The 24,893-nt window shown below is 43.1% G+C and overlaps 2 protein-coding genes across 4 annotated transcripts in view; both read left to right on the top strand.

Moving 5' to 3' along the window:
• The window catches only part of MANBA (mannosidase beta), an 82,112-nt gene extending 74,162 nt beyond the window's left edge, over positions 1–7,950 (top strand). For all 3 annotated transcript variants that reach the window (XM_073340809.1, XM_073340810.1, XM_073340808.1), the window contains 3 exons: positions 2,209–2,351; positions 4,503–4,760; positions 6,945–7,950. In XM_073340809.1, coding sequence (XP_073196910.1) covers positions 2,209–2,351; positions 4,503–4,760; positions 6,945–7,169 — 626 coding nt within the window. In that variant the 3' untranslated portion in view covers positions 7,170–7,950. The remainder of the gene's footprint in view (positions 1–2,208; positions 2,352–4,502; positions 4,761–6,944) is intronic.
• A 38-nt stretch (positions 7,951–7,988) lies between these two features.
• LOC140910965 (alcohol dehydrogenase 1-like) lies at positions 7,989–23,864 on the top strand. The gene is given in 10 exon segments (XM_073343177.1): positions 7,989–9,492; positions 10,907–11,220; positions 18,003–18,223; positions 18,226–18,327; positions 18,330–18,376; positions 18,562–18,822; positions 19,241–19,305; positions 19,307–19,365; positions 20,720–20,963; positions 22,491–23,864. Coding segments are annotated over 8 exon segments (861 nt in total). The 5' UTR covers positions 7,989–9,492; positions 10,907–11,220; positions 18,003–18,165; the 3' UTR covers positions 22,516–23,864.
• Positions 23,865–24,893: the final 1,029 nt, after the last annotated feature.

Here is a 24,893-nt window from a genome sequence, read left to right as displayed (position 1 = left end):
TGGAGTTCTTCCCTGTGCTGTCAACCTGCACTGGCCACGCTTTGGTGTCATAACTTAGAAACCAAGGCTGTCTCAGGGATAATGCCCAGGATACTGAAATGTACAAAGTTGTACGTACTTCTAAACAAGCACCAAAGCAAAGCAGAAGCTTTTGGTTATTGCAAATATCTTCCAACATCATGAGCTTTGTTCATGTTATCTCAGATGAAAAGCCACAAACCAAAATTGGACAGGGTATAATTTTCTTTCATCATAAGGTTATGCAGACGAGTTGGTGCCTCTTTTTAGTGATATGCCAGTGGAGAGGATATATGGCTGAGCAAGGATGGAGTTAAAATGTTAACATTAAAATATTGACCTAGATAGGAAAGGAGTGGGGAGAAGATGGACATTGACACAAAGATCCATATTTTCAGAATGCTACATAATGAGTGTTCTTACAAGACTACTTTTCTGGAAGTATCACACCTGGGGAAACTCCACTATGGCTGGCTCACCCACTGTGCTGAGCTTTATACCAGATTTTGGTGGTATTTGTGAGGAGATGACATTTGATGGTTTCTCTAATCTGTGAATGGCTGAATTTTTGATAGCATAATAAGTAATAAAGTACAGCTCCCCCTAAACCGGCAAAGTAAACTGGAACATGCACATACAGTATGTTTAAGTATTTTATTTAAAAAACCCCAAACAATAGAGATAACTTCTACAGATGGGCCTAATTTTGAGTCTGCTTGGATTCATAAGTTTGAAAGTCTGACTCAGGCTTACAGGTTTATGTTTTGTTTAGGAGGAATTGCAAAAACTGACCAAGAGAATGGGAAGAGGGAGATTCTGATGAAAAATGAAATAGGACAGGCCAGATTAATCTCTCATTAACAATGGTGTAAGTCTGTAGTAACCCTACTAAAGCCAATGGGTTACTCTGGATTTGCAACAGCATAACTGACAGCAGATTTTGTCTAACTGTACATGCTAAATACATGGTACACACTTATGCCAGTCCTTTGTAGTGGTGATTCTTCTATCCCTATGTATAGCATGTATGCTCTTTTTTTTTTTTTTTTAAATTGAATCACCCTGAGAGGAATGTTAATTACAGGAACCAAAGGTTTGTAGAACTCAAACTGGTATTGTGAACCTCAAAATGAATCAGAGAGATTTGTAAACCCAGCAACACCAGCCAGACCTTCATGAGCTGCAACCTCATCTCAGGCATGTTCCAGAGCCTGGACAAACTACGGAAGAACGCTTTTTCCAGCGTCATCCTCTTCGGCACCAACAACGACAGCATCATCTCCGGCATCTGGGTCTTCCGCGGCCAGGAGCTGGCCTTCCCGTTGAGCCCTGACTGGCAAGTGCATTATGAGTCCTATACCTGGAGGAAGATGGATGCAGACAGTGAGGAGTGCAAGACGCTGGTCACAGAGTATTTCACGTGGGAGGGCGAATTCAAACATGTCGGCAAAGCCTTCAACCAGGGAAAGATCTTCAAGTGAGGGCGCTGCCTTCCCACCGGCTGGGAAAGCACAGACTGGCCAGTGAGGGACAACAGCCTCAGGGCAGCAGCCAGTGGGAGTATGGACTGCTGGGAACTGTTCACCAGGGGCCAAACATCAGAAGCCTGGATCAGTGACATGAAAAATAAAAACCCCACATGCTGGTTTAAAAAAAAAAAAACAAAAAAAAAAAACCACAAGATTTTCTCATACCATTAATATAACACATGGCCCAGTGTATTATTGATTGATTTTTTTCTGTGTTACTTTGCTATTCTGGTAAATTTAGTGGGAGGGTTTGAGCAGCACATCAGGTTCAGTTATTACTACTGTCAACCTATGTAAAACAATTGAATTCTTGGTCACCACACAATAGGCCAGATTGTCTTGGGCCCTTGTGGGGGTATATAGAAAGGGGAGAGAGTGGGCATAAAGTACCTCCTATTTTTCTGCGTTTGCCCTACACAAGATCCAGGGACAGCTGCAATTACTGTGCTTGAGGGAGTGCAGGAGCTGCTTCCTCTTTGTTCCCCTAAGGTTGCATATCCTCCCCCAAAGGGAGCAAGAAAAGGTGTGGAGAAGACCAGCCCACCAGAAACGGGGAGAGGAAGTTGCAGTATCATAACCTATGCACTGGGGCGGGATCATGCCCTACATGTTCACAGCCAATCTCAGATTGTGTCTGAATCATGCTTTCTTTAATACTCAGAGTATGGGGGCAAGTGGAAAATGCTCCATTACTTTGCCCAGCATTTCTTTGCCCCACTGTTGCCTGTGGGATATGAAGATGACGGCGTGCTGCACATCTACGGTGTGTCGGATCTTCATTCAGACTGTGAGCTGACGCTCCAAGTAAGTGCTGCCTTCTGTCTGTCAAAAAGGTCACCTCCTGCTAGGGAAAAGAATAGACAAATATAAATAAGTGCTTGGATATGGAACAGCGATCCAGTAAGTCCATGTCCAGCCCTCTCAGCTCTCCCCTGCACCAGTGCTTCAGCTTCTGAGAGTTTGTTCAGAATGTGATTGTGGGCTGACCTGAGTCCTGGTATAAATGGGTTAATTAATCCTCCTATTTTGTCTTGTTTTTTAGACCAAGAGTTCTTTGGGGCAGAGACCGTCACAAACTATATCTCTGTACAGTGCTTAGCGCAGTTGGGCCCTAACCTGAGGGTGCTACCGCAGTGTATATAGGATCATAGAATTATAGAAACATAAGGCTAGAAGGAACCTTGAGTCTTAAATTTTAAATGGTAAAGAAATAATAACTCCACTAAAAATACAGTCCAGATGTAAAAGGTGATTAAGTTTAAATAAGAAACAAATTAAAAAATTTCATCTTGTAATTCAGATTACAGATTCAGGCCCTGGGTGTATTCAGAGTTAGATCTACAGACCCTAGTGAAAAAAGTTGTTGTTATTATTTTATTTTATTATTATTTATAATTACTGTTAGCCTTCCTGAACCAATGCAGCTCTGAGAAAATACACTGGATTATTTTGTGGCTTGTGAGGCATCAACAGAACTGGTAACTCAGTTTCAATTGCAGGCCTCCTATGCAACCCTATTATCCTAAAATTATGCCCCAAGCTACATCTGAGTGATCCCGCAGAAGGTTGTAGGATTATGCACATGTGTATAAGGGCAATATTATGTATGGGCCAGAAAGAATCCTGTTTGACTTTCAGATTCCATAGTTGCTTGGTTTATTATTATTTATTATTTGTATGACAGTAGCACTTACAGGCCCCAGATGAGATCGGGGCCCCATTGTATTGAGTACTGTATAAAAATACATTGCAAGAGACAGTTCCTGAGTTGAAACATCTACAGTATAAATAGACAAGACAGACAAAGGGTGGGAAAGTAAGCAGGCACAGAATGGAGAAGTGACTTGTCCCAGGTCAAACAGTAGGTCACTGGGAGAGCTGGGACTAGAACTTGTCTCCTGATTCTCAGTCCACTGCCCTGTCCGCAAGACCTTGCAGATTCTTTCAGTTTACAAGGGTGGCAGTTTAAAAATAAACAAATAACAACAAAAAACTCTTGTAAGCTGCAAAAAAAAATCAACGTGAAAAACACAGTGCTGTTTTTGCAAAGCCACTTTTCAGAGCAGAGCTGCACTTTGTGGAGTTGCTTGTCTCTGGTTTGAGTTTAAGCCTGTGTCTGTAATTCCAAAGCTCTGGTGTAGTTAGAGAGGCACGTGTCTAGTATTCACTTCTAGTATAGATTTTTTGATTAGCAGTTCAAGAACATTTTAAACTTGTGAAAAAGAGTGATTAGGAGGAGCTTTAGGATCTTTTTCTGGCTGCTAGCACCTCTTGTGGTCGAGTGCCTCTTCATGTATTCTTTCACATCTGCTCTTTTGCAGTTACCTCATGCTAAAAGTAAGCCAAATGGATCACAGTTTTTGTACAGGAGGCCGTTCCTGTTGATACAAATGAGGTCCTCTGGCAAAGTTGTATTTCACTGTGTTAACACAATTCCAGGGATTCCGCTTAAAATCACGGCTTGTCATTTCTATTGATCAAATATATTAAAATTCTCTATACAAAAGCTCTAGGCATCGCTGCAGGTCTCAGGTAATACAGGTCAACTTTAAATAAGCATAACCAGCAATTTCCTGAACCAGAAAAGGGAGGGGATGCAATAAACCCTTACCCCAACAATTCCAGTCCCTAATACACCCCAATCCAGCCACCCCTGGCATCAGCTAGAAAAGAGCTTTGCAGCATGTCCTAAAGATCAACATGTTCAGGCTATTTGAGACAGAATTGTTGCTTAGTTTAAATAGTAAAATGGGTAATATTTATATTCGTTATTATTTTAATCTTTGCAAAGTCTCTTCTTGTCTGGGGTAGAAATCATCTTGAGGCTATGTGCCATGTACTTCCAGGAAAATGTCTCATTCTGTGAGTAGCTGGAAAATCTGGGATGTAGGGATATTTTTGTAGTGATATTGTTTTCTCTGTTAACAGTTTGACCCCCCTTAATCTCTGTCACAGGTCCGTGTGCACCAGTGGAGTTCTATGGAGCCAGTGTGTACCCTTGCTAAAGAGGGTGTGACCCTTAAGGCAGGGAGTGCTGCCCCAATTTACAAGGAACCCGTAAATGACCTGCTGAAAAGATGTGGGAATTGTACCAGGCAAAGCTGTGTTGTCACCTTCTACCTTATGGGAAAAGGCGATCTCCATAGTCCTGGCAACTCTCACTTTCTATCTTCGCTGAAGGATGCGGTGGGATTGGAGAAAGCACAGCTCAGTGTAAGCACCAGCTGTCCTAAGTTACTTTCTTTAGTCCTGCCAAGCTTGTCTGCTGTGGAGTTGTGAGGGGTGGGGGTGGTGTCTATAACGTGATGTCTTTTGCTCTTCAATCATTTGGCAGTAGCTTTTCTGAATCTCTGCACAGAGGAGTTCAAAGTGAGTTTTTCTTCTTCACTGGTTGTTTCTGAAGAAATGCCTAAACATCACTAGGTCCCCCCCCTTGTATATGAAGGCTGCATTTCAGTCGATCAGAGTACATCCCACTTGTTTGATGCAGCGTCTCCATCTTCGTCTCTTTTTTTGTCCCCAGTTAACAAATGGCACTGTGACAGGTATTCCAACTTCTGATTAGTATCAGTTTCCAGCGTTAACTGCTAGTAATACAGTAAATGCCGAACAGAATACCAGTTATTGGTAATGATATTACAATGGAATTGCCTCTGCTGTCCCAGGGATGTTGTGGCATGACTGACATGCAACTTTGTACGGTTATTTCTGCATTATACAAAATTCTGCACTCCAGCTAAGGAGTTCTGATTTGCATAATGGCTTTACAGTTACTTTCCAATATCTGTACATCATTTCAATCCTTGTGTCTGCATGAAAAGCAATATAAGTGATAAGTACAATTATTTACTTTATTGGCTATTTCCCCCAGAACTGCCTGCTGCCTTAGATTCTCAGACTCCCTTTCTACCATGTTACTCTGACTGTCGCTTCTGCTGCTCTCCGTGCCTCCTTACTCGAAAACTCTTCCTCAGTAGTCACAGAAGAGACACTCTAAAAAGCAGGATGGGTTTACACTGTGTTGCCTCTGTGATTCCAGATCAGATTTGTTCAGTTAACAAATAAAAAAGTGGGTCTGATTCGCCTCTCACACCAACGTGCACAGGAAAAGAATTGGCCCATTTTTTTTTTTTTTTTTTTCTTCACACAGGACTACAGATTCAATCTGGAATCTGAAAAGACAGATTCTTTCTAGCTGACATCGCCAATAATAAAAGCTCTGCAGTTAGAATTTAGTTTGAGTCTTGTGATTATGCAAATTCTGCTCATTCTCCCATAGCTGTGTTGTCTAGCAGGAGAAAAACATAATAGCATTAATTTTGTCAGTAAAGTAAGCAAATATGATTTAGAGTATATGTACGTAGAAGATATGTTGGGTAAAAAGGTGGCGCTTTTTTTTTTTTTTTACAGTGTCACTTTTCTGATCATAATCTCATTTTAAAATATCTTTGTTAACACAAATGCTACTTTTTGTATCTTTGTTTTGGGGTAGGTTTCACTTCAAAAGCTTATTTAAAATATACTGCAAATCTAACTGTGAAAACAGAAAAATCCAGAGTATGCTGTTTCTCTTACGAACTAAAAAAAAAAAGCATTTTTTTTGTCATAACATTTATTTAGTATATATTTAATATGTAACTTGCTGATTTTTAATGTACCATTAATGTTCAGAAGAGAGATGCTTCTGTAAAAGAAAAATGTTGAGTGAAAATGTATCTAGTTGTGTTTTTAGACTGTGTAGTGTTTTATTACTGAAAAGTTTACAGTAAAACGTTAAACCTATTTCTGAGATCTCACAGCATGCCTTATGTATCAATTCTAAATATATTTTAAAGACCCTCCTTTCTTACACTAGCAGTAGGTGACCTGCTACATTGCCCTGATTTATTCTTCTTTTACTTCCACGGATTTTTATTACTGATGTAGCAAGAAGGGACAACAACCTTAATATCTGAATGTATGGGTTGAGAGAAGTGTTTTGCCACGAGAATAAATCTATCTAGCACCTTGTGACTTTGATAGGATTGCACTGGGTGTAAGTCAGTATAGAATTTATCCCATTATTTTTAGAGGAACTGTCCTTATGGAAAGTAAATAATGATAACATTCGATAGAATTTTTAAACCAGCCTATAGTATTCTGTAGCAAGGCCATAAATCTCTGTTAAGTTCTGTAGGTTTCTGGGATGCTTTGTATAGAATCTTATTGGCTTTATCCCTATTAAATTATATAGAACATTCCATAAAGGAGGTGGAGAGGAGAAAAATAATTTTAACAAATGTATTTTCAAAATACCTTCCATTACACTGGCCTACAACTTTTACACTGATTGGTGAAGTTGTTTTTACTACACAGACTTCTGTAATAATACTAACTTTATTTTTCTTCCTCTTTCAGGCCACTATTTCTCAGCAAGGTGACCTGTATACGTTTGTTCTGCAGACCACAGCAATCACTCCTTTTGTTTGGCTGGATGTAGGGAATATACCAGGGAGGTTTAATGACAACGGCTTTCTCATGACTGAGAAGAGAAAAGTTGTGGTGTTTTATCCGTGGGAGCCTATCCGCATTGAGGAACTCGAAAAATCACTCAGCTTGACTTCACTGATGGACATTTACTGAGGAAATCTCATGTCCTTTATTGGAAATGCTTCCTGTAGTGGTAGTAGAATAGAAACTGGAAAACTTCAAAGGAGTATAACTAGGGCTCCGTGTTTGTCACAGAGGTCGCAGAAGTCACGGATTTGGTGACTTTCCGTGACCTCCATGACTTCTGTGGTGGCCAGTGTGGCTGACCCCATGGCTGCCCAAGCAGCTGGCTCCGGGGTCAGCTGCTCAGGTGGCCCCAGGGACAGCCACGCTGGCTGCTGCTGGAGAGGCTCTGAAGCCAGCTGCTTGGGCCAGCAGCAGCCCGCACCAGACACGTGCCCACAGCAGTGGCCCTTCCCCTGTAGTCAGTCTCCTCTCTTCACCCCCCCCCCAGCTCCCGTCCATGTCTTTTATTAAAAATACCCGTGACTAAATCTTAGCCTTAAATATAACTAAAGATTAAGAGAGAGCAGATAAACTGACCACAGAATGCGTAGCTCACGCTGTCATTTGTACATTCCTCACTCTTGGTGTAATGAAACGATGTCAACAGAAAAACTTACATATAATATAGTGCAGTGGTTCTCAAAGGCGGTCCGCCGCTTGTTCAGGGAAAGCCCCTGGTGGGCTGGACCGGTTTGTTTACCTGCCGCGTCCACATGTTCAGCTGATCGCAGCTCCCAGTGGCCGCAGTTGGCCACTCCAGGCCAATAGGGGCTGCGGGAAGGACAGCCAGCACATCCCTTGGCCCACGCCGCTTCCCGCAGCCCTCATTGGCCTGGAGCACCAAACCGCAGCCACTGGGTGCTGCAATCAGCTGAACATGTGGATGTGGCAGGTAAACAAACCGGTCTGGCCCGCCAGGGGCTTTCCCTGAACACACGGCAGACCGGCTTTGAGAACCACTGATATAGATCATATGTCAAGGGTGAGGCTGCTTTCTCAGGTAACTGAAAATATATATGTCAAGGGGTTTTGATGCCTCACTTCCTGGTTACCAGGATGCAAGTAGGATCTGTGATAGTTTTAGAGCCTTGAATATCTCTCGAGCCTTAATTTTTCACATCGGTGTTTGTATCCTCTGGATCTCAGGAGGAGGCGATACACTTCAAATTAATGTCTCGTGGATTTGTCACAAGCCCCAGAAAAGAACCAGCACAACCCTGCCACTCTGGGAGCAGACCAGGGACCAGACAGTGACTCGAGTCCCAATCGGTCCCTGGCTCTCCCCTGATCTAAGGGAAAAGTCGCCAGTGCGATCCCTTTTCTTAGTGTAGATCACTACCTGCCCCCTACCTAGACACCTGTGCCAGACAGTGTCTTTCTACCTAGACACCTGTGCCTGACCCCGGGAGACCGCCTTTCCTCTCCATGCTGCGACCTACAGCTTGGGAGTGAGGGAGAAGAGGGAATTGTTAACAAAGGCACGGAAATGAGGAGGAGATGAGGCTGTAACAGCAACTGAACAGAACGTTTTTTTATTATTATAACAGTATTTGTAATTTGAAAAATTTCAGCTAGTTCTAGTACCCTTGGCCATAGCAAAGCAGCCCTTCACCTCCCCAAGGAATCTAAATATGGTTTTATGTGAAGTCCCTGAGGTTTTTCACTCTTCTGTTCTTCATACACCGTTTTGTACCTTTACCCTGCCCCACTCAGACACGCCCCACAAGTTCAGAATTCAGCACTGCAGCACCCTCTGGTGTTTGTCATAGACTTGAAGGAACACCCCCAACATGATTCCAGTGTGTAACACGAGTGAGCAATGCACTTTGTTGCAGAGTGCTGAGTTAACAAGGGCACTTCAACTTCCTGAGAAATCTTTGAAATCAAAGGAGCCTTTTGTGAAGCGTTGGAATAAAGAGAGGATCTGCGCTGTGCTCTGTGAATCCGGAGGGCTTTTGTTTTGTGTGTGTGTATTTTACAAAAGAGCCCGCTGTATGTACCCACAGTATTCAGAGGAAACAAACAATACTGCAAATTGAAATGATCTGAAGAGCATATTTTAAAAATTTTAAATAATCCTTCTAATTAATATAGTTTTCAGTCCTGACCTGTAATTCATTTAAAAGTAAATGTCATTTGGTTAAGGATGCGTTAAGCTTACAGCTCACTACAGTCTTTATTTAAACGTCACTTTTTTTCCCTATGGCCTATCTTATGTTACACATTTAACTATTGATCAGTTGTGGAAAATAATAATCTGGAAAAAAAGCAGCCTTTAACAAACTAGTCTGAGGAGTCCTTGCTCCATGAAAAGCACAGATTTTCAGCAGCTATAGATGGGAACAGTGACATCAGCACTATTGAAAAGAAATCACGAAAGCAGCACCTTAGATCTGCTTGAACTTGTCAGGTGATTTTCAACTATATTTCCACCCCTAAAATTGTTCTACGTACAAGAAAAAACACCCCCACATCGTCTGCAGCAACATTTATGTTTAGAAATGCTAAAATAACATGCTACAGTTGCCTGTTGCCAAAACACCTACCTTGCCCTAGTTAGTATTTTCTCTTCATAATGTTGCAATAGTTTTAGTGCCGGCTTTTGATTACACTCCAGTTAAATCTAAAATGTAACACTTTGCCCAGAAAGAGCTTCTAATATATTTTAATGAAATAATACGCATGGTGCCAGAGGTTTCTGCCATTGTTGCTTATATGCCTGTAAAATACTGTGTATGCACAAGAATACCCAAACTTTTTAGATTTTAATTGAGAGTGCCTTTCTAGATTTTTGTCTTACAAACCCAGTATGGAGTAGAGTGGAGACAGTGCCCAGATGAGAACAGAATCACTGATCAAAAGGACATTTTCAGCCACTATGAACTAAGACAGTGGTTTTCAAACTGCAGGTCCAGTACTGTGTCATGGAATGTAAGGCGCTGGGTCACGGTGGCTCTGGTCAGTACCGCTGTCTGGGCCGTTAAATGTCCCGTTGACGGTGCTGCCCGGCTAAGGCAGGCTAGTTCCTACCTGTTCTGATACTGCGCTGCGTCCAGGAAGTAGCCAGCAGCAGGTCCGGCTCCTAAGCGGGGGGACCATGGGGCTCTGTGTGCTGCCCCAATCCTGAGCACTAGCTCCGGACTCCCAATGGCTGGTTCCTGGCCAATGGGAGCTGGGAGGAGGGGGCGGTGCCTGCAGGCAAGAACAGCTCGGAGCCACTTGTGCACCTCCACCTAGGAGCCAGATCAGCTGCTGGCCGCTTCCAAGGCACAACACGGTCCGCGGTGCCAGGACAGGCAGGAAGCCTGCCTAAGCACTTCCGCTGTGCCACTGACCGGAAGCCACCCGAGATAAGCCCGTGCCTCATCCCCTACCCCAGCCCTGAGCCCCCCAGACATGGAGCCCCTTCTTGCACTCCAAACCCCCCATCCCAGCCCCACCCCAGAGCCTGCACCCCCAGCCCTGACCCCGTCCTGCACTCCAACCCCCTGCCCCAGCCCTATCCCTGAGCCCCCCTGCACTCTAATCCCCTCATCCCTGGACCCACCCCACAGTCCTCACTGCCACACCCAAACCCTCTGCTCCAGCCCTGAGCCCCTCCCACAGCCCAAACCCCCTCATCCCCAACTCTGTTGGGTCGTGGGCATCAACAATTTTCTTCAACTGGGTCACCAGAAAAAAAGTTTGAAAACCACTGAACTAAGGCCCATATTCAGTAAGACACTTAAACACATACCTAACATAAAGTGTACATGCTTAAGTTACTTGCACAATCGGAGCCTAAATCTATCTTAAGTACTTCTCTGCCCCTCCAATCCCTGCAGTTCCCCAGTATCTGAGAACCTCAGTCTTTTAATGCATCTATACCTGTGGCACAGCTGGGGAACCATTGAAAGACTTGGAAGAAACAGACAGGCATGGAGGAGCTTCGTCACGGCCCTAAACACCAGAGGCGTAATAAGAACATGATGATGATGATCTCTTGAGTAAAGCATTTAGTCCTATATTTCCTGAATATTCCCTTACTGTGGCATTGTGGTACATCTTTAAGCTGTTTAAAAACAACTAGCTGACTCTTCTGGCTTTGCTATGATGAATTGACTGACTGGAAGAGTGGAAAAGCTTGCAGATTCCACAGGTAAGAGGTGCTTCCCTCACCCCAGTGGTTTCTAATTTAACCTTTTGTGTTCAATGTTCTTAAGTACCTTAGCAGCATAAAAAGTATGCTCTTGGGTTCCAGTTCCAGTTTCTCTCATGTGGATGTTCACACTGGGTTTCAGGCGTGGCTCCCCGTCCTTTAAGGTAGCTAGCTGCACCAGCAACGCAAGTATGGAGCTGTCCTTGCGCTCAGGGATTTATACTGACTGACTGGAGCTGCTCTCCATGAGGGGGGAAGGCTCTTTGTTTCCCTTTCTTGCATATTAGCATAGGACAAGCCACAAATTGACTTAGTCTTCCTGTGTGGTCCTGGGTATGGCAGAGATAGGAATAGAACCCTACCTTACCTCCAGGCCTGGATCTTAATCACTGTGCTCCTCTTCCCATATAGCAGGAAACACTCAGCTCTTCTGCTCTGTCTCAACTGCTGCAGCTGCTGAGCAGATCCCCCACTGATCACTACTGCCTCACTGCAGGAGTGGAGCTGTTCTGACTGTTCTATGAGGCAATAAGCATAATAGGGAGCCTGGAGCAGGATGGTTCCTCTGTTTTGGCTCTTCCTATGGGAAAGCCGGGGAGCACCAATAACGGGATTGTTCATGGCTTTCCAACCATAGGAATGAGGGAGGTAGTTGCTGAGTCTGAGATCAGCCCTTTTTTGGTGCAAAGACCCGCCCAGTTAAATAAAACAGGGCCGGGGGCAAAGGGAGGACACATCAGTTTTGCTGTAGGGAGGAGAGTGCAGAGCCCAGCATTGGATCAGTGGGTGGTCTCAAAGGGGCAAGTGATGAGCGGTTGGAGTCCTACAGGAAACTGAAGGATGGTAACAGCAATGGGATTTGGAGTCTGTGGAGGGAGGGGATAGAGAAGTAGTAGCCTGGGAGGAACAGAATTGATTAAGAACAGAGAATAGATGCAGGGATACTGGTGGGCAGAGCATAGCCTGATGGAGCATGGCTTCTGGGAGTGCAGGGTATAGTGGGAGCTGAAAAGAGGGACAAAGATAAATTGGCTGGAGAGACACAATATATTTGGTGGAAGGGGGGCGAGAGATGTTTCCTTTTTAATATTTTGCTACTGCAGACCAGACCGTGTTCTCTCACGATGTGTTCACCTCAACTTTCTGCGGTGGGTCCTTGTTTGTCTGGCTGGAAGAAAAGGGGTTGTTGCCCTTTTAAGGGTTCCACCGGCACTGGTAGCAGCAGTGAAGGAAGGGGTAAAGGTTACCTGTACAGAGCGGGGAGGAATTGCAAGTGACTGGTCCACCTGGATGAGGGGAAACGGCCCTTTCTGCTGACTGGAAGGGGAGGTGTTCATATCCCATGCAGTCCCAGAGAAGCCTCCTTGCCCCTGGATCAGGCCAGCAGCACCCACCCTCTCACCCATCGTGTCTAACAAAGGACTGGTTCCTTCATGATCCACTGTGGGAATCACATTAGTCACCCTTTTCCCATGGGCGTTGGCCAAAGCAGGCTGGATTTTTCCACCTTCCTCACAGCAGGTTTGAGACCCAGCAGGGTAAGGTGGGGGTGGGGGGCTGTGTTACAATGTCAACACATAGAAAATAAAACTTGTGGCAAATGTCCAGTGCGGGTACTCATGATGAAAGGGATATGGCTATCAGATAATGTGCATTGGAAAAGGATGTAGAGGAAAGCATCCCAAAAGGGAGCTGAGGAATGAGGGTTCGGGACTCCTGTATCTTGTACAGTGGCAAGCTGACCCCCTCCTTTTGTAGCCCTCTTAATCCTCTTATGAGGGAAGGGCAGCGAGGTCCTAGCAACAGGATGGCTGGGACCAAGGTTGGGGCGTATGTGGCAAAGATTTAGGAGACAATGATGACCTTCACTGTACTATTGTCGGGTCCTCCCAGATATGACAAGTGAATAATGTTGTGGTTTAATTAGGCCACATACATTGCCTGCTGTCTGTCTTCTGGCATGGCTGGACAATGGCTGATGACAGGTTTGCTGCACGGATTCCGTGACCAGCGTGAGCATGGATTTTTTCATTCTAACAGCATTGCACAAGTAACAGGTAGGAAGGATAGTAGTGGATAGGGCACTGCAGTGGGACTAAGGAGCAAAGCTGGTTGGAAAATTTTCATTGAAACAGTTTTGTGTCAAAAAACGCTGTTTCGATAAAACCAAAAGTTTTCAGGAAATTGTATCTATTTCAATGCAAATTCCTGTGAAAACAAATTTTCCTGAAAATGTGTTGAACTCTTCCATTGCAGCAGAAACAGGAGATGCTTTGATCTAAAAAATAAGATGCTTCAGTCTGTACTGTAGCAGTTGCCCTTAATTTTTTTATAAAATAGATTTTCATTTTATGTCATTATGACATGGCATATATTATGTACTACTGATACTACTGCTGTGTCATGAAATAATGGAAAAATAAAAGATAATATGAACGTGAAAAGCCATTAAAATAAAAATTTAAACTATTATTTTGAAATATTTTTGAAATGTTCATTTAAAAATGAAATTTTCTAAACGGAATTTTTCAGAATTTCCATCAGCTCTACTCAGACCTAGGTTCAGGTCCTGCCCCATCCATAGACTGCTAGTGTGACCACTGGCAAGTTTCTTTCTGTATTCTATGTCTTCGGCCCCCATTAATACTTCCCTACCACCCAGAGGGTATTCTGAAAAGAAAATCCACTAACAGTTGTAGTGGGCAGATACCATGATAAGGGCCACACACATCGGTTGGATAATGCGATAGATTACCCATCTGGGTACAGTTGTATAATGCCACCTGTTAAGGGTGTAGATACATGTACAGGATGGCTCTACAATGCCGTTATAGGGAAGAAAATCCTTGTCCCTGCCGCACAGACTATTTCTGGATGGACACGTATCCCTTCCATATGCTGCCTTCCTCCCAGGGGAGGCAACCTAGCACCTGCCAAGAGGCAGCAGTTATCTCTGCCACTTGCTACTCTGCCTCCGAGACCGGGCTCCCTTTGTCCGATGGCCAGCTGGAGGAGACAGACCCACCCAGCATGATCCGTGGGACGGGCTAGTCACCCTGAGTACGTGCCTGTCGTCTCAGCTGGGTACGTGTCCCGCTGCCCAGGCTGCTGCACTCTATTTTTATCACAGTAGCTCGATCAGAGCTAGCCCTGTGTTATGCCTCTTTGAGCTGGGAATCACCGACCCCAGCTCCAAGTGCAGGCATACGCTTAGAGTATGTCTACATTAGGGAAAAGGATGTACAAGGAGATAGCTAATATATTGCCCTGTCTATGCTAGGATATTGCAGCTCTTTAGCTATCCTCTTTTATACCACACCATTTTGTCTAATGTCCCCTACCTTACCCGGGGGGGTCTGGACCCACTTTAATCCACCCCTTAGGTCATAGATGATGTGTGCCTGGCAACTGCTCTGGATGCTAAGGGTTAACAGAGATGGGGAAGACCATCCTTATATTTTTATGTAACTTACCTTTAATGGTTCAGTTTGGGCTATTGAGATGCAGAAGTATGAATCCTAAAAATGTTTCCATTTCCAAGCCAAAGAGGAATGAAATCTATTTTTTTAAATAGTCTGAAACAGGTTCAAACATGTCTGCTGCAGAGTAACTGGTAAGAACGATGGTTGGCATTCAGGTCCCTGAATACAGGGGCCTAGGACAGGTTCTCTGCTGTTCATTGAGTTATCATTGTTCTGATGGATAGCTATTATGCAGCTCTTGGTCACAAAGCACTTAGGGAAATACAGAGTAGATGCCTTCTATTGGTTTTAAAGCAGAGAAGTATCAGATTTAACAGACTAGGTGTGCTAACAAATGACAGACTTGCTCCTGGTGACCTGTCACATATAGAAACCTTGATAAGAAGTCTGGCAACACTTTGATTTATGCTTAAAATCCTGTGAGACATGAAGGTGAATTTCTCTCAGACAGCAGCAGAATTCAGGATAGAACTAATGCCAGCAACAGGAAAGCCCTTCTAACCAACTACTCAGAAAAAGGTTGTCACAGCTAGAGTGGAAAGAGACCACTGATAACGGGTAAGTTCATTGAACTAATAACTTATCTATACAGACAGCGCCACAAGTGCTGTAACACTTAGGACAAAAGGCCATTAGATTGAGATATAAAATAATAGAGAATGAGATTTGTACCACTGTACATACTGTTCATATAGAAATGTGTCAGGAGTTTTATCTGGGTATAAATCACAGCTCTTCAATAGATAAGGCTTACGTTTTGCATTCTGAATAAAGAGACTCAGATATGATAAAAATAAGGATGCAGATTTTCTTTTGGGTTCTGACCTCAGCAGGAACTGCATCCATGGAACTGAGTCCACCAATGCTGCATCCTGCTGATTTCAGGTAGCTGCCATGATCCTGTCCTAATTATAGAAATGAAGCAATGTTTATCATGGTCAGTGTATTCCTGCCCATTGATTTTCTTTATGGAATCTAGTAACTATTCCAGATTCTCTTTAAATTTGTAATTGATAAGACAGACAATCATCCCAATAGAATGAACAGAATCTGAGGAAAAACTCTGCCAGGGAACTGGAGATATTCAAGAATTTTAGCTCTGAATGACAATCCAAGCACAGCCATCTCATCAGCCCTCTGAGGTACAAAATTGGCTATTTCTTGAAGAAACCATCTCTTCTTCTTTGAAAACATGGCACTAAGGGTGCTCTACCAAAGGATGCATGCTTTTGATTGGGCACTACAAAGTAGTGCTTTCAGGCCTGCACAAAGCAACACCTCATGTTTTGAACAAGGGAATACCGGAAGGCACGTGCCTCTCACCACTCAGTTCCATCTCAACTGCCTGCAGCTTCTGCTTGTGCCATACTCAGCTCCCTGCTTTTTGCTCACTGAAGAAAGCCCCCTTTTTAAACTTTATTTTATTTATTTAACACGTTTGTGCTCTTGGGTGGGGAGGGGATGCCTCCTCCCAGTTTTGGACCTTTCATTTGTGCTGGAGCACAATGTTATGTCTAAACCCCCAAGGTTTAAACCCTGCTAGACCTGTCATGGATCTTTTCCCCACAATGATGGACGCTCAAGTTTCCTGTGGTGTTTGGGGGGCTCCCATATCCCCTCAAAGGGTAAAGTCTGTCTGTTTGTCTGGTTCAAAGGCAGGTCTGAAAAAGACAGGGAGGCTAGACTAAAGCTCCTTAATGGAACGTGCTCTAACTTTAGAGGGGTCCACTACCCCTTTCCCCACTCGGCACATCATCCTCAATATCACAGGCTGCTTCGGTTACTGTTACAGCTTTATCTGTGACCCTGGAGGTAAAGACTTGAAAGAACCAGAGAAACAAAGAATAGGGGTAGATCATCCCATAAGACCCACTCTTGGGAGACCTCATGTCCCTCAAAGGGTACAGTGGATGCTCCAGCTGAGTCCAGTACCAAGGCATTGGTACCACATAAGAAAAAGCCCTCTACCACCACAGCACCTACTGCAGCGGTACTGACCAATCTTTTGCAGCACCGCGATAACCACAAGTACCAGTCTTTTACCACAGTTCGGTGAGGAGGATCTTGTGACCTGCCTGATACCACCGCAGTCTCCATTCCACAGGTTGATAGTCCCACGTCCAGTACTGACCCAAGTCTTGATTATATGCTACTAGAGTCCTATGACTCATTCAAGATTTCTGTCTTCAGAGGATCTTGTAATTTCTGATGAGCCTGAGTCTCCACTGTTACAGAGATTTGTCAGAGCACCCTCACTGGTATCGTCCAGACAGTTGTAAGTTGAGACTTGTCTATGTTTCTAGCCTTCCATATACCAGCCAGGACACCTAAGCCCCCACCCTATCACTTTAGCTCAGGAGAGGATTCATCCGACTTGAGATCTTGGTACATCCCAACACCATACCGTCGTACTCCTCTGAGTCCCTCTAATGAAGAGGGTCCTGGGTATCCTACCAGACATTGGAGGCCCAGAAAGTATGACTATCATTGGAGACCCTTCCTCTATCCCCTCCCTAATGGGGTTACTAGGACTTGTGGGGCCATTTTGGCAACAAATTCTATAGGATGTCAAGAAAAAGAGTGCTTCCATCCACTGATACCTTACCACCATGATAATAGAAATGTGCAGGACTTCAACCTGGTCTTCTTTCCAGACTTTTACCAAGCATTACACTATCTTACTTGCTTCCAGAAATTATACAGCCTTTGATGATGCAGTCTTTCGAACTGTCCTGGACTTACCTCCTCACTGAGTTGGGAGACTCCTCTGGTGGAGCACCCATAGCGATATATACTCAAAGAAGGAGAGAGTACTTACCTCACAGTAACTTGAGTTCTTTGAGATGTTTGGTCCTGATGGATGCTCCATCTCCCACCCTCCTTCCTCTCTGCTGTGGAGTGAGGCTTCATGATCGAGAGAGAACTGAGGGATGGCAGGATCTCACCTCCTTATATGTCCCCATTTAGAGCACGAGGCGTCATTTTGGGCAGGTGCAAGCCCATAAATACTACTTTGCAGTCTCCAGTTGAGAGCATACAGGTATGTCCAAATCTATAGTGGCACGCTCGTAGAGACAAAACGCCTCAAAAAACTCAAATTACTGTAAGGTAAGTAACCTCTCCTTCTCAATCTCCAGCTGATAGATGAAGCAGATTATTCTATGTACGATACTGTCTGTTGAAAACTTGATTGGAAAGCTGCAAAAGACAGCAGACTTGTTTGCTGGGGGGTTAATATAGAGTCTGTGGTTCAGAAGATGCTTATGACAAGATCTGTTCTGTGTTTTTTTTTTTTTCTAGGAGCAAAGTCTTGTTCCTCTTGGCCTCCCCCACTGCTCTTATTTGAATCCCAACACCAGCTGTTGGCAGAAGACACAATGAGTTTCAATTTCTCCATTACCTGAGTCCCACCCTCAGTGATTCTGACAATATTAGTCATGCCTTATATTACTGACAAGTCCAGATGTCTTTTGGCGGCCTCTCTGATTCACAGAACCTCATGCCACACAAGACCAGCAGATTCACCATTTCCTGTGGATTGTCAGCACCTTCTCAGAATACCCAGTTGTGCCTGATTCTGCCCTAGCAAGAATTCTTGTTGCTGCTCCTCAGGATAAAGTCTGTCTGTCTGTGGATTTTCCACTGGTTATGGGGCTGCCATTAATACTCCCAAAGTGAGTACGTGTGTGTGTGCGTGCGTGCAGGTGCACTTGCGCACACATTTTTCAAGGACAAATGGCACAATTGCCTTCTTAGCATATTAATGCATTGTATGTAGCAGAAAACTTTCCCCTCTGTGTTCCAGGACTACAATTTATGGATGGATTCTTACGGAGTCCCCTGTTTTATTGTTATGCAGGTTAAACCTGGTTCAACTTGTGCCATCTTCGGTTTGGGAGGAGTTGGCCTCTCCGTTGTTGTTGGCTGTAAGGCAGCTGGTCCTTCCCAGATCATTGGGATCGACATCAACAAAGATACATTTGCCAAGGCTAGAGATTTAGGAGCCACTGAATGCATCAATCCTCAGGACTTCAAGAAACCTATTCAGGAGGTGCTGGTTGAGATGACTGGGCATGGTGTGGACGATTCTTTTGAAGTTACTGGATGCGTAGCTACTATGGTATGTGAGGTTGGCACATACTTTCTTTGCTCATTAGTGGCCCAATGTTAGAGCAGACTTAATGAATGTAGTCTTCATCTGATGGCCGGACTTGGTATTTGTGTATTCTTCACAAGACTCCTAACAAGGAGCCTCCTTATCTGCAGGCCAACCTCAAGACCAGTTCAAGTAAGAGCTCCCTGAAACAAGGGCAAAGTCTTGGCTGCGTTTTATACAGAGAGGAGGATGCATTTTGCTATATAAATAAGAGCTGGATAAAATGTATTTTTGATAGGCTAATTTTTTATGTATAAAAGATTTTCAGACTCCAAATAATAGACTTTAGATTTATTTCATCAGGCAAAATTTACACTGTAATACTGAGGGGAGGTTGTTTTTTTCATAACCTGTGTGATGTCTTAATTCATTTTTTAACCAGGCAGCTACCTTGGCATCCTGCCACATGGGCTCTGGAAGGTGTATGATGATTGGAACACATTCTTTAGATATCCTTTGACCCTATGCTGCCATTCACTGGACATCCCTGGGAAGAGAGTCTTAATGGCACATGGAGATAAGCAAAAGTGCCAAAAGTGGATGAACATTTCCATCTTAGTTAACCTGTTCAGTTGCTTGTGAAATGTTTAGTCTGGCTATTTTATTGCTGTATATAATGGAATACAAAAGTGAATGGTAATTCTGCTGCTGCCGGAGTAGAACACGAAAACCCAAGTTTGCATGAAGAAAAAAACAATTATGCCTAGAAATATGGATATGTACATGTGTAACTGCATGTGCCTAAGCTTGAAAAGCTGGCTCATATTCACAGCCACATATTTTGTACAATCTATTATGCACATCATAAAACATTTCCATTTTCCCTTCCATGATTTTATTAAATATCTATCTGAATATTTGTGCTAGTAAATACCATGAAAACAGCGTGGAAACTCCAAATGGCTGCTCCGTTCAACCACATTTGTGCCCCCTTTATGTGCTGTTTTAGGAACATTCTTGCAAATAGATTTTTTTTTTCCCCACCCAAATGTTTGGAGAATAGTTGTTCTTCAAGAGGCTCATTGATTTCAATGGGTTGTAGATCACACGCCACACGAATATACGTCTTTTCATGGGAGCCAATGTACTCTAATAAAAATATTATTTGTTTGATATTCATTATTCACTAATCTCCTGTTTACAAAGTGTGTTTTATGCTTTGTTTAATCATAAAATGTGTGTTTCAGAACTTCCAACTTGTCATCTGATGCCTTTTAAAGAGAAATACAACTAAAAATAGCATTCTGCACATTTTCTTAATAAAATAATCATGAGGTGTACCAGATAGATGCAGACACAAATGTATCTGGAAATATACAGACATTGAGCTGTGTTTTAATAATTAGACATTCAGATAATTGCATTTAGTTGCAGTTGCTGACATTTTCAAAAATAGAACTCAGTTTTTAGGGCCCAAGACAGACACTTTAAAGAGGCCTGATTTTCAGAGGGAGGGTGCTTATGTTGGGCACTGAAATCACTAGTCTCTTTTGAAAATTTGGCCTGTATTTGCAGGCTTGCTGGTGTATTATGTAATGTTGTTTGTATTATGGTAATAGCTGTAAACCTGAGTCAGGGATCAGGCCTCACTGTGCCGGTAGCTGTATTGACATATTACAAAGAAGAGAGCCACTTCCCCTGTGAGCTTACAGTCTGGGTGTCGCACAGGATGTGACAGGTGGACAAACATGGGCAAATCTGTGAGTTCTAGCACCTCAGGCATCTGGTCCTGTGTATGCACTGGAGAGTATGGCATAATGCTCCTTAGCATATCTAGGTGTCCACAAGCTGAAGGATGTGTGTTGACTTCCTTTGCTCACTGAACCTCTCTCAGCACGTACACCTGTCCCACTGCCTTAAGTCCTCACTGTGCTTCAGGATGAGACAAGGAGTCTCACCATTACTTATTCAAACTGTGTTTGTTCAACTGTGCATTGTGTATGGGGTTTTTTGTTTGTTTTTCCAGGTGGGAAGACCAAGGATTCTATGGCAAAATTAGTGTCTAGTTATATGAAGAAAAAATTTAATCAAGATGTGCTAATAACCCACACATTACCATTGGACAAAATCAATGAAGGATTTGAATTGTTACATTCAGCAAAGAGGTGAGATTTTAACTTATTAGTATTACATGTAACAAATGCCACTTGCCTGTAAAATTCAGTATAGTTCAATATATTGTGAATTTTAAACGATTAAAGCAGTGGAAAACTTGTGTAATGGAATTTTGTCTTATGTCAAGGTGCACAGACTTAAAAGAAAATAAAACCCAGTTTTGTACCATTACTATGGCAGTTATTGCTAGAGTTCAGAATGAGTGTTTACTCAGCGAGTGGTCATCAGATTTCTGCTAGGAGGCAGCTAAGTTTTCATGAAACTTGGCTGGTGTTACATTGTATAATAACCATGCATTGTATAATAATAATGCAAACCAATGCCAGAAACTAACAAAGATCCTTCTTAGGATCTATCTATTATTAAAAGTTCAGGTGAAGGCAAATGCATGACAAAGGCTACCCAAAAGGGACAATGACAAGAACACAAAAGAAAAGGGGAAGATGGAGTGCAAAGAGATGTAGTAGAAGATATGTTACTTCATGCTTCTGAGCAATTTTCTTTGGTGAAGTTGGCAGCTAGTTCATTCATAAGAATGCTCATACTGTATCAGACCAATGGTCCATCAAGTCCAGTATCCTGTCTCAGACAGTGTCCAGGGCCAGGTACTTCAGAGGGAACTAACAGCACAGGGCAATTTCAAGTGATCCCTGTCATCCAGTCCCAGCTTCTGGTTAGAGCAGGGGTTCTCAAACTGGGGGTCGGGACACCTCAGGGGGTTGCAAGCTGTCAGCCTCCACCCCAAACCCCACTTTGCCTCCAGCATTTATAATGGTGTTAAATATATTAAAAAGTGTTTTTAATTTATAAGGGGGGGGGGTTCTCACTCAGATGCTTGCCATGTGAAAGGGGTCATCAGTACAAAAGTTTGAGACCCACTGGGTTAGAGGCTTAGGGACACCCAGAGCATGCATTTGTGTCCCTGACCATTTTGGCTAATAGACATTTTTGGACCAAATCTCCATGAACTTCTCTAATTCTTTTTTTGAACCCAGTTATACTTTTGGGCTTCACAACATCTCCCGGCAATGAGTTCCACGATTGACTGTGTGCCGTCAAGAAGTACTTTCTTGTGTTTGTTTTTAACTTGCTGCCTATTAATTTAATTGAGTGACTACCTAGTTCTTGTGTTATGAGAAGCGATAAATAACAGTTTTATTCACTTTCTCCACACATGATTTTATAGCCCTCTATCATATCCCTGCTTAGCTGTCTCTTTTCTAACCTGACTAGTCTCTTTAATCTCTCCTTGTATGGAAACCTGTCCATACCTCTAACTGTTTTCATTGCCCTTTTCTGCACCTTTTCTAAGTCTAATATATCTTTTTTGAGATGGGGTGTCCAGATCTGCATGGAGAAATCAAGATTTGGGTGTATCATGGATTCATTCATTGCATTGCATTGCTCACAGAGTTTGACAAGAAGCAAGATAAGATTGTTGAAAAACAAATCAGATGTTAGCTGGTCTTTATCTGCATGTCAGCATTTGTAACTAATTATTTTGTTTTATATTTCAGTATTGGCAGTGTCCTTCTCTTTTAAGGTTCGGCGCAACGGGAGATATGTGGGTCTTAACATCTCAACGTTTCATATCCAGTATCTACTCTTCAGTGATCTCTTTTTTTTATTATGGTAACATGAAGAGAGCTGTGAAAGGCTTTGGGTGATTCTGACATCGAGAGCTGTGAAAAATGGGCCTGATGAAACCTGAAAAGATTTGTAGAGTAATAAGGAAGCATCTTTGGGGGGTAAAGAATGTTTTAAAATGTATCCTGTAGCCTCAAGGCCTGTGAAATGGTGAGAGAGGTGCATCTGTGTCTTGTCATGTGACCTTAAATGAACTTGATCCCCCTCACTCCACTCCTACCTCTTTTTACCTCCAGCTATCCAAATCATGTACGCAGATGAACATTGCAGTAGCCAGAATCTCCAACACTTGGGAACTGTGAAACGCCTTGAATTTGTAATTGATCGCACCTACATGGATATGAGTAGAGAGATGGCATCTTTTCTTTTGCTCTCTGGTCTTATATCCAGAGATTATAGTCTGTGTTGATACCACATGCTAAGGTAAAACCTGACACTATCCTAAAGCTGAACTGTGGTGGGTGTACTGGAGATGTTAGCTACAAACTCAGAACCAGCCTCAAACCTAGCATCCCTGCCAGCCATCCCTCTATACTACCCAGCCACCTCTCTCCTACCCTACAGTACCCCAAAACTTCCCATTGTTTCTTCCGGTGTCCCAAATCCCATGAGCTTTTCTATCACCAAAGGATTACAGAATAGGGTAAGTCTCAGGATGATTTTCTGTGTATTTTGCTGGTCACACAGCAGAAATGATGCAGAACCACTGATCTGGTTGGTAAGGCATAGGGAGGCTGAAGAGGTTTTTCAAACCAACATGTTTGTTAATTGTAACGTTGTTCTTACTTGTCTTCCTCCAATGTTTATGTAAACAAAAAGATTTTTGCCTCAGGCTCCATCTTGGGAATATCAGAAAATGCTCACAAGAGCTCCTGGGCTGTTTCATAGCAAAACTGTGTGTGTGATCTGTCAATAAATCTGTGCTACTGTGGGGGATAGATTCAGATGGGTCATTATGTATTACTGCAAGGCATCTGAGTGCCAAAAAACCATGGGTCTATTTCCATTAGGGATACAGAAACAAACTACTTTAGGGGTCTGTCAGATCCCTGGGCTATTGATGCACAATACCAGGCAGCATGAGTCATGTCTCTAGCTGGAAGAAGAGAGCATGCCAGGAGGAAGGGAGGGTGGATTAAAGTCTTGGGCTATAGTGGTGGGAGTGAGGGAACCAAGCAGTGGAAAAGGAAAGAGTTGGTGATTCTGAGATGTTGAAAAATGTTGTAATGCAAAATAAAATTGGTATTATGGGTATTAAAAGGAGCATTAAAAGGAGCATGAGTGAGCTTGATTTAACTCAGCTCTGTGTTCTTGACCATTGTGTCAAAATTTACATGGATGTTTATTTTGCTATTTGTTTGTTTAAAAAAAAAAGACATCCTAACATCAACATACATGCTAAGATTTACCATTTTATTAAAGAACAGTACAGTCCAGCATCAAATGTGAAATAATGAAATAAGTATTACCTTTCCTTATCTGTCTGGTATCCTGTCTCTAACAGTAGCACCAAAAGTCCCCACTAATTTAAGATTGAAAGGGATAAGACCCTGTTCTCAGGGCAATCATTTTTGCTGGGCAGGTCAAAGTGAACAGTGGCTGAAGCATGGAAAAGTAGACCCAAACCCTACTTACAGTGTGGTTATTAAGCAAGGAGCATTACAATGGGCCAGTGTTACCCACACATTCTAGGACACTCCATCTATACCCTACTGAGCACTCTAGCGTGACATGGTCAATTTAGGTACCCCCACCCTTTCCCTTCCGAGGGCTTGGGGTGAAAGGCGCCTACACTAACCCACAGGGCTCAGAGAGAAACCTGCTCAATTTAATTACCTGCTCTTACCCATGGGACTCGGGGCTCTACGAGTCTGCAGGACCTTTTCCCAGTGAAAGAGCCTTACAGAGCTGTGCTCTAAACATCTATTTATTAGCAACACACGTACAATATATATGCCAAGCAAATCTATTATGCTCACCACTCCAGGACAAATTTCACCCAATGGCCTGTCAGGATCCACCTGTCTGGGGCTTCCTGGTGCCCGTACACATCACAGTTGTGCAGGGGGTGTGATGTCTTGCAGCTTGTTGTTGATTCCCAAAAAGCTTTATTTTCCTTTTACATTATATAGGTAAAACTAACTACCTCCTTCAAATTTACTAAACCTATCACATTATCCCACACCCCTAAGTAAAAAAAAAATTAACCAATTACATGCTAGTACCAATGTGTTCTTTCTGCACAAGTTTTTTTTTAAATTTTCTCTTTCATG

This window comes from Lepidochelys kempii, chromosome 4, assembly GCF_965140265.1.
Source record: "Lepidochelys kempii isolate rLepKem1 chromosome 4, rLepKem1.hap2, whole genome shotgun sequence".
NCBI classification, from domain to species: domain Eukaryota; kingdom Metazoa; phylum Chordata; order Testudines; family Cheloniidae; genus Lepidochelys; species Lepidochelys kempii.
The sequence above is the reverse complement of the archived record's forward strand: the minus strand, read 5'-3'. Positions and strand labels throughout refer to the sequence as shown.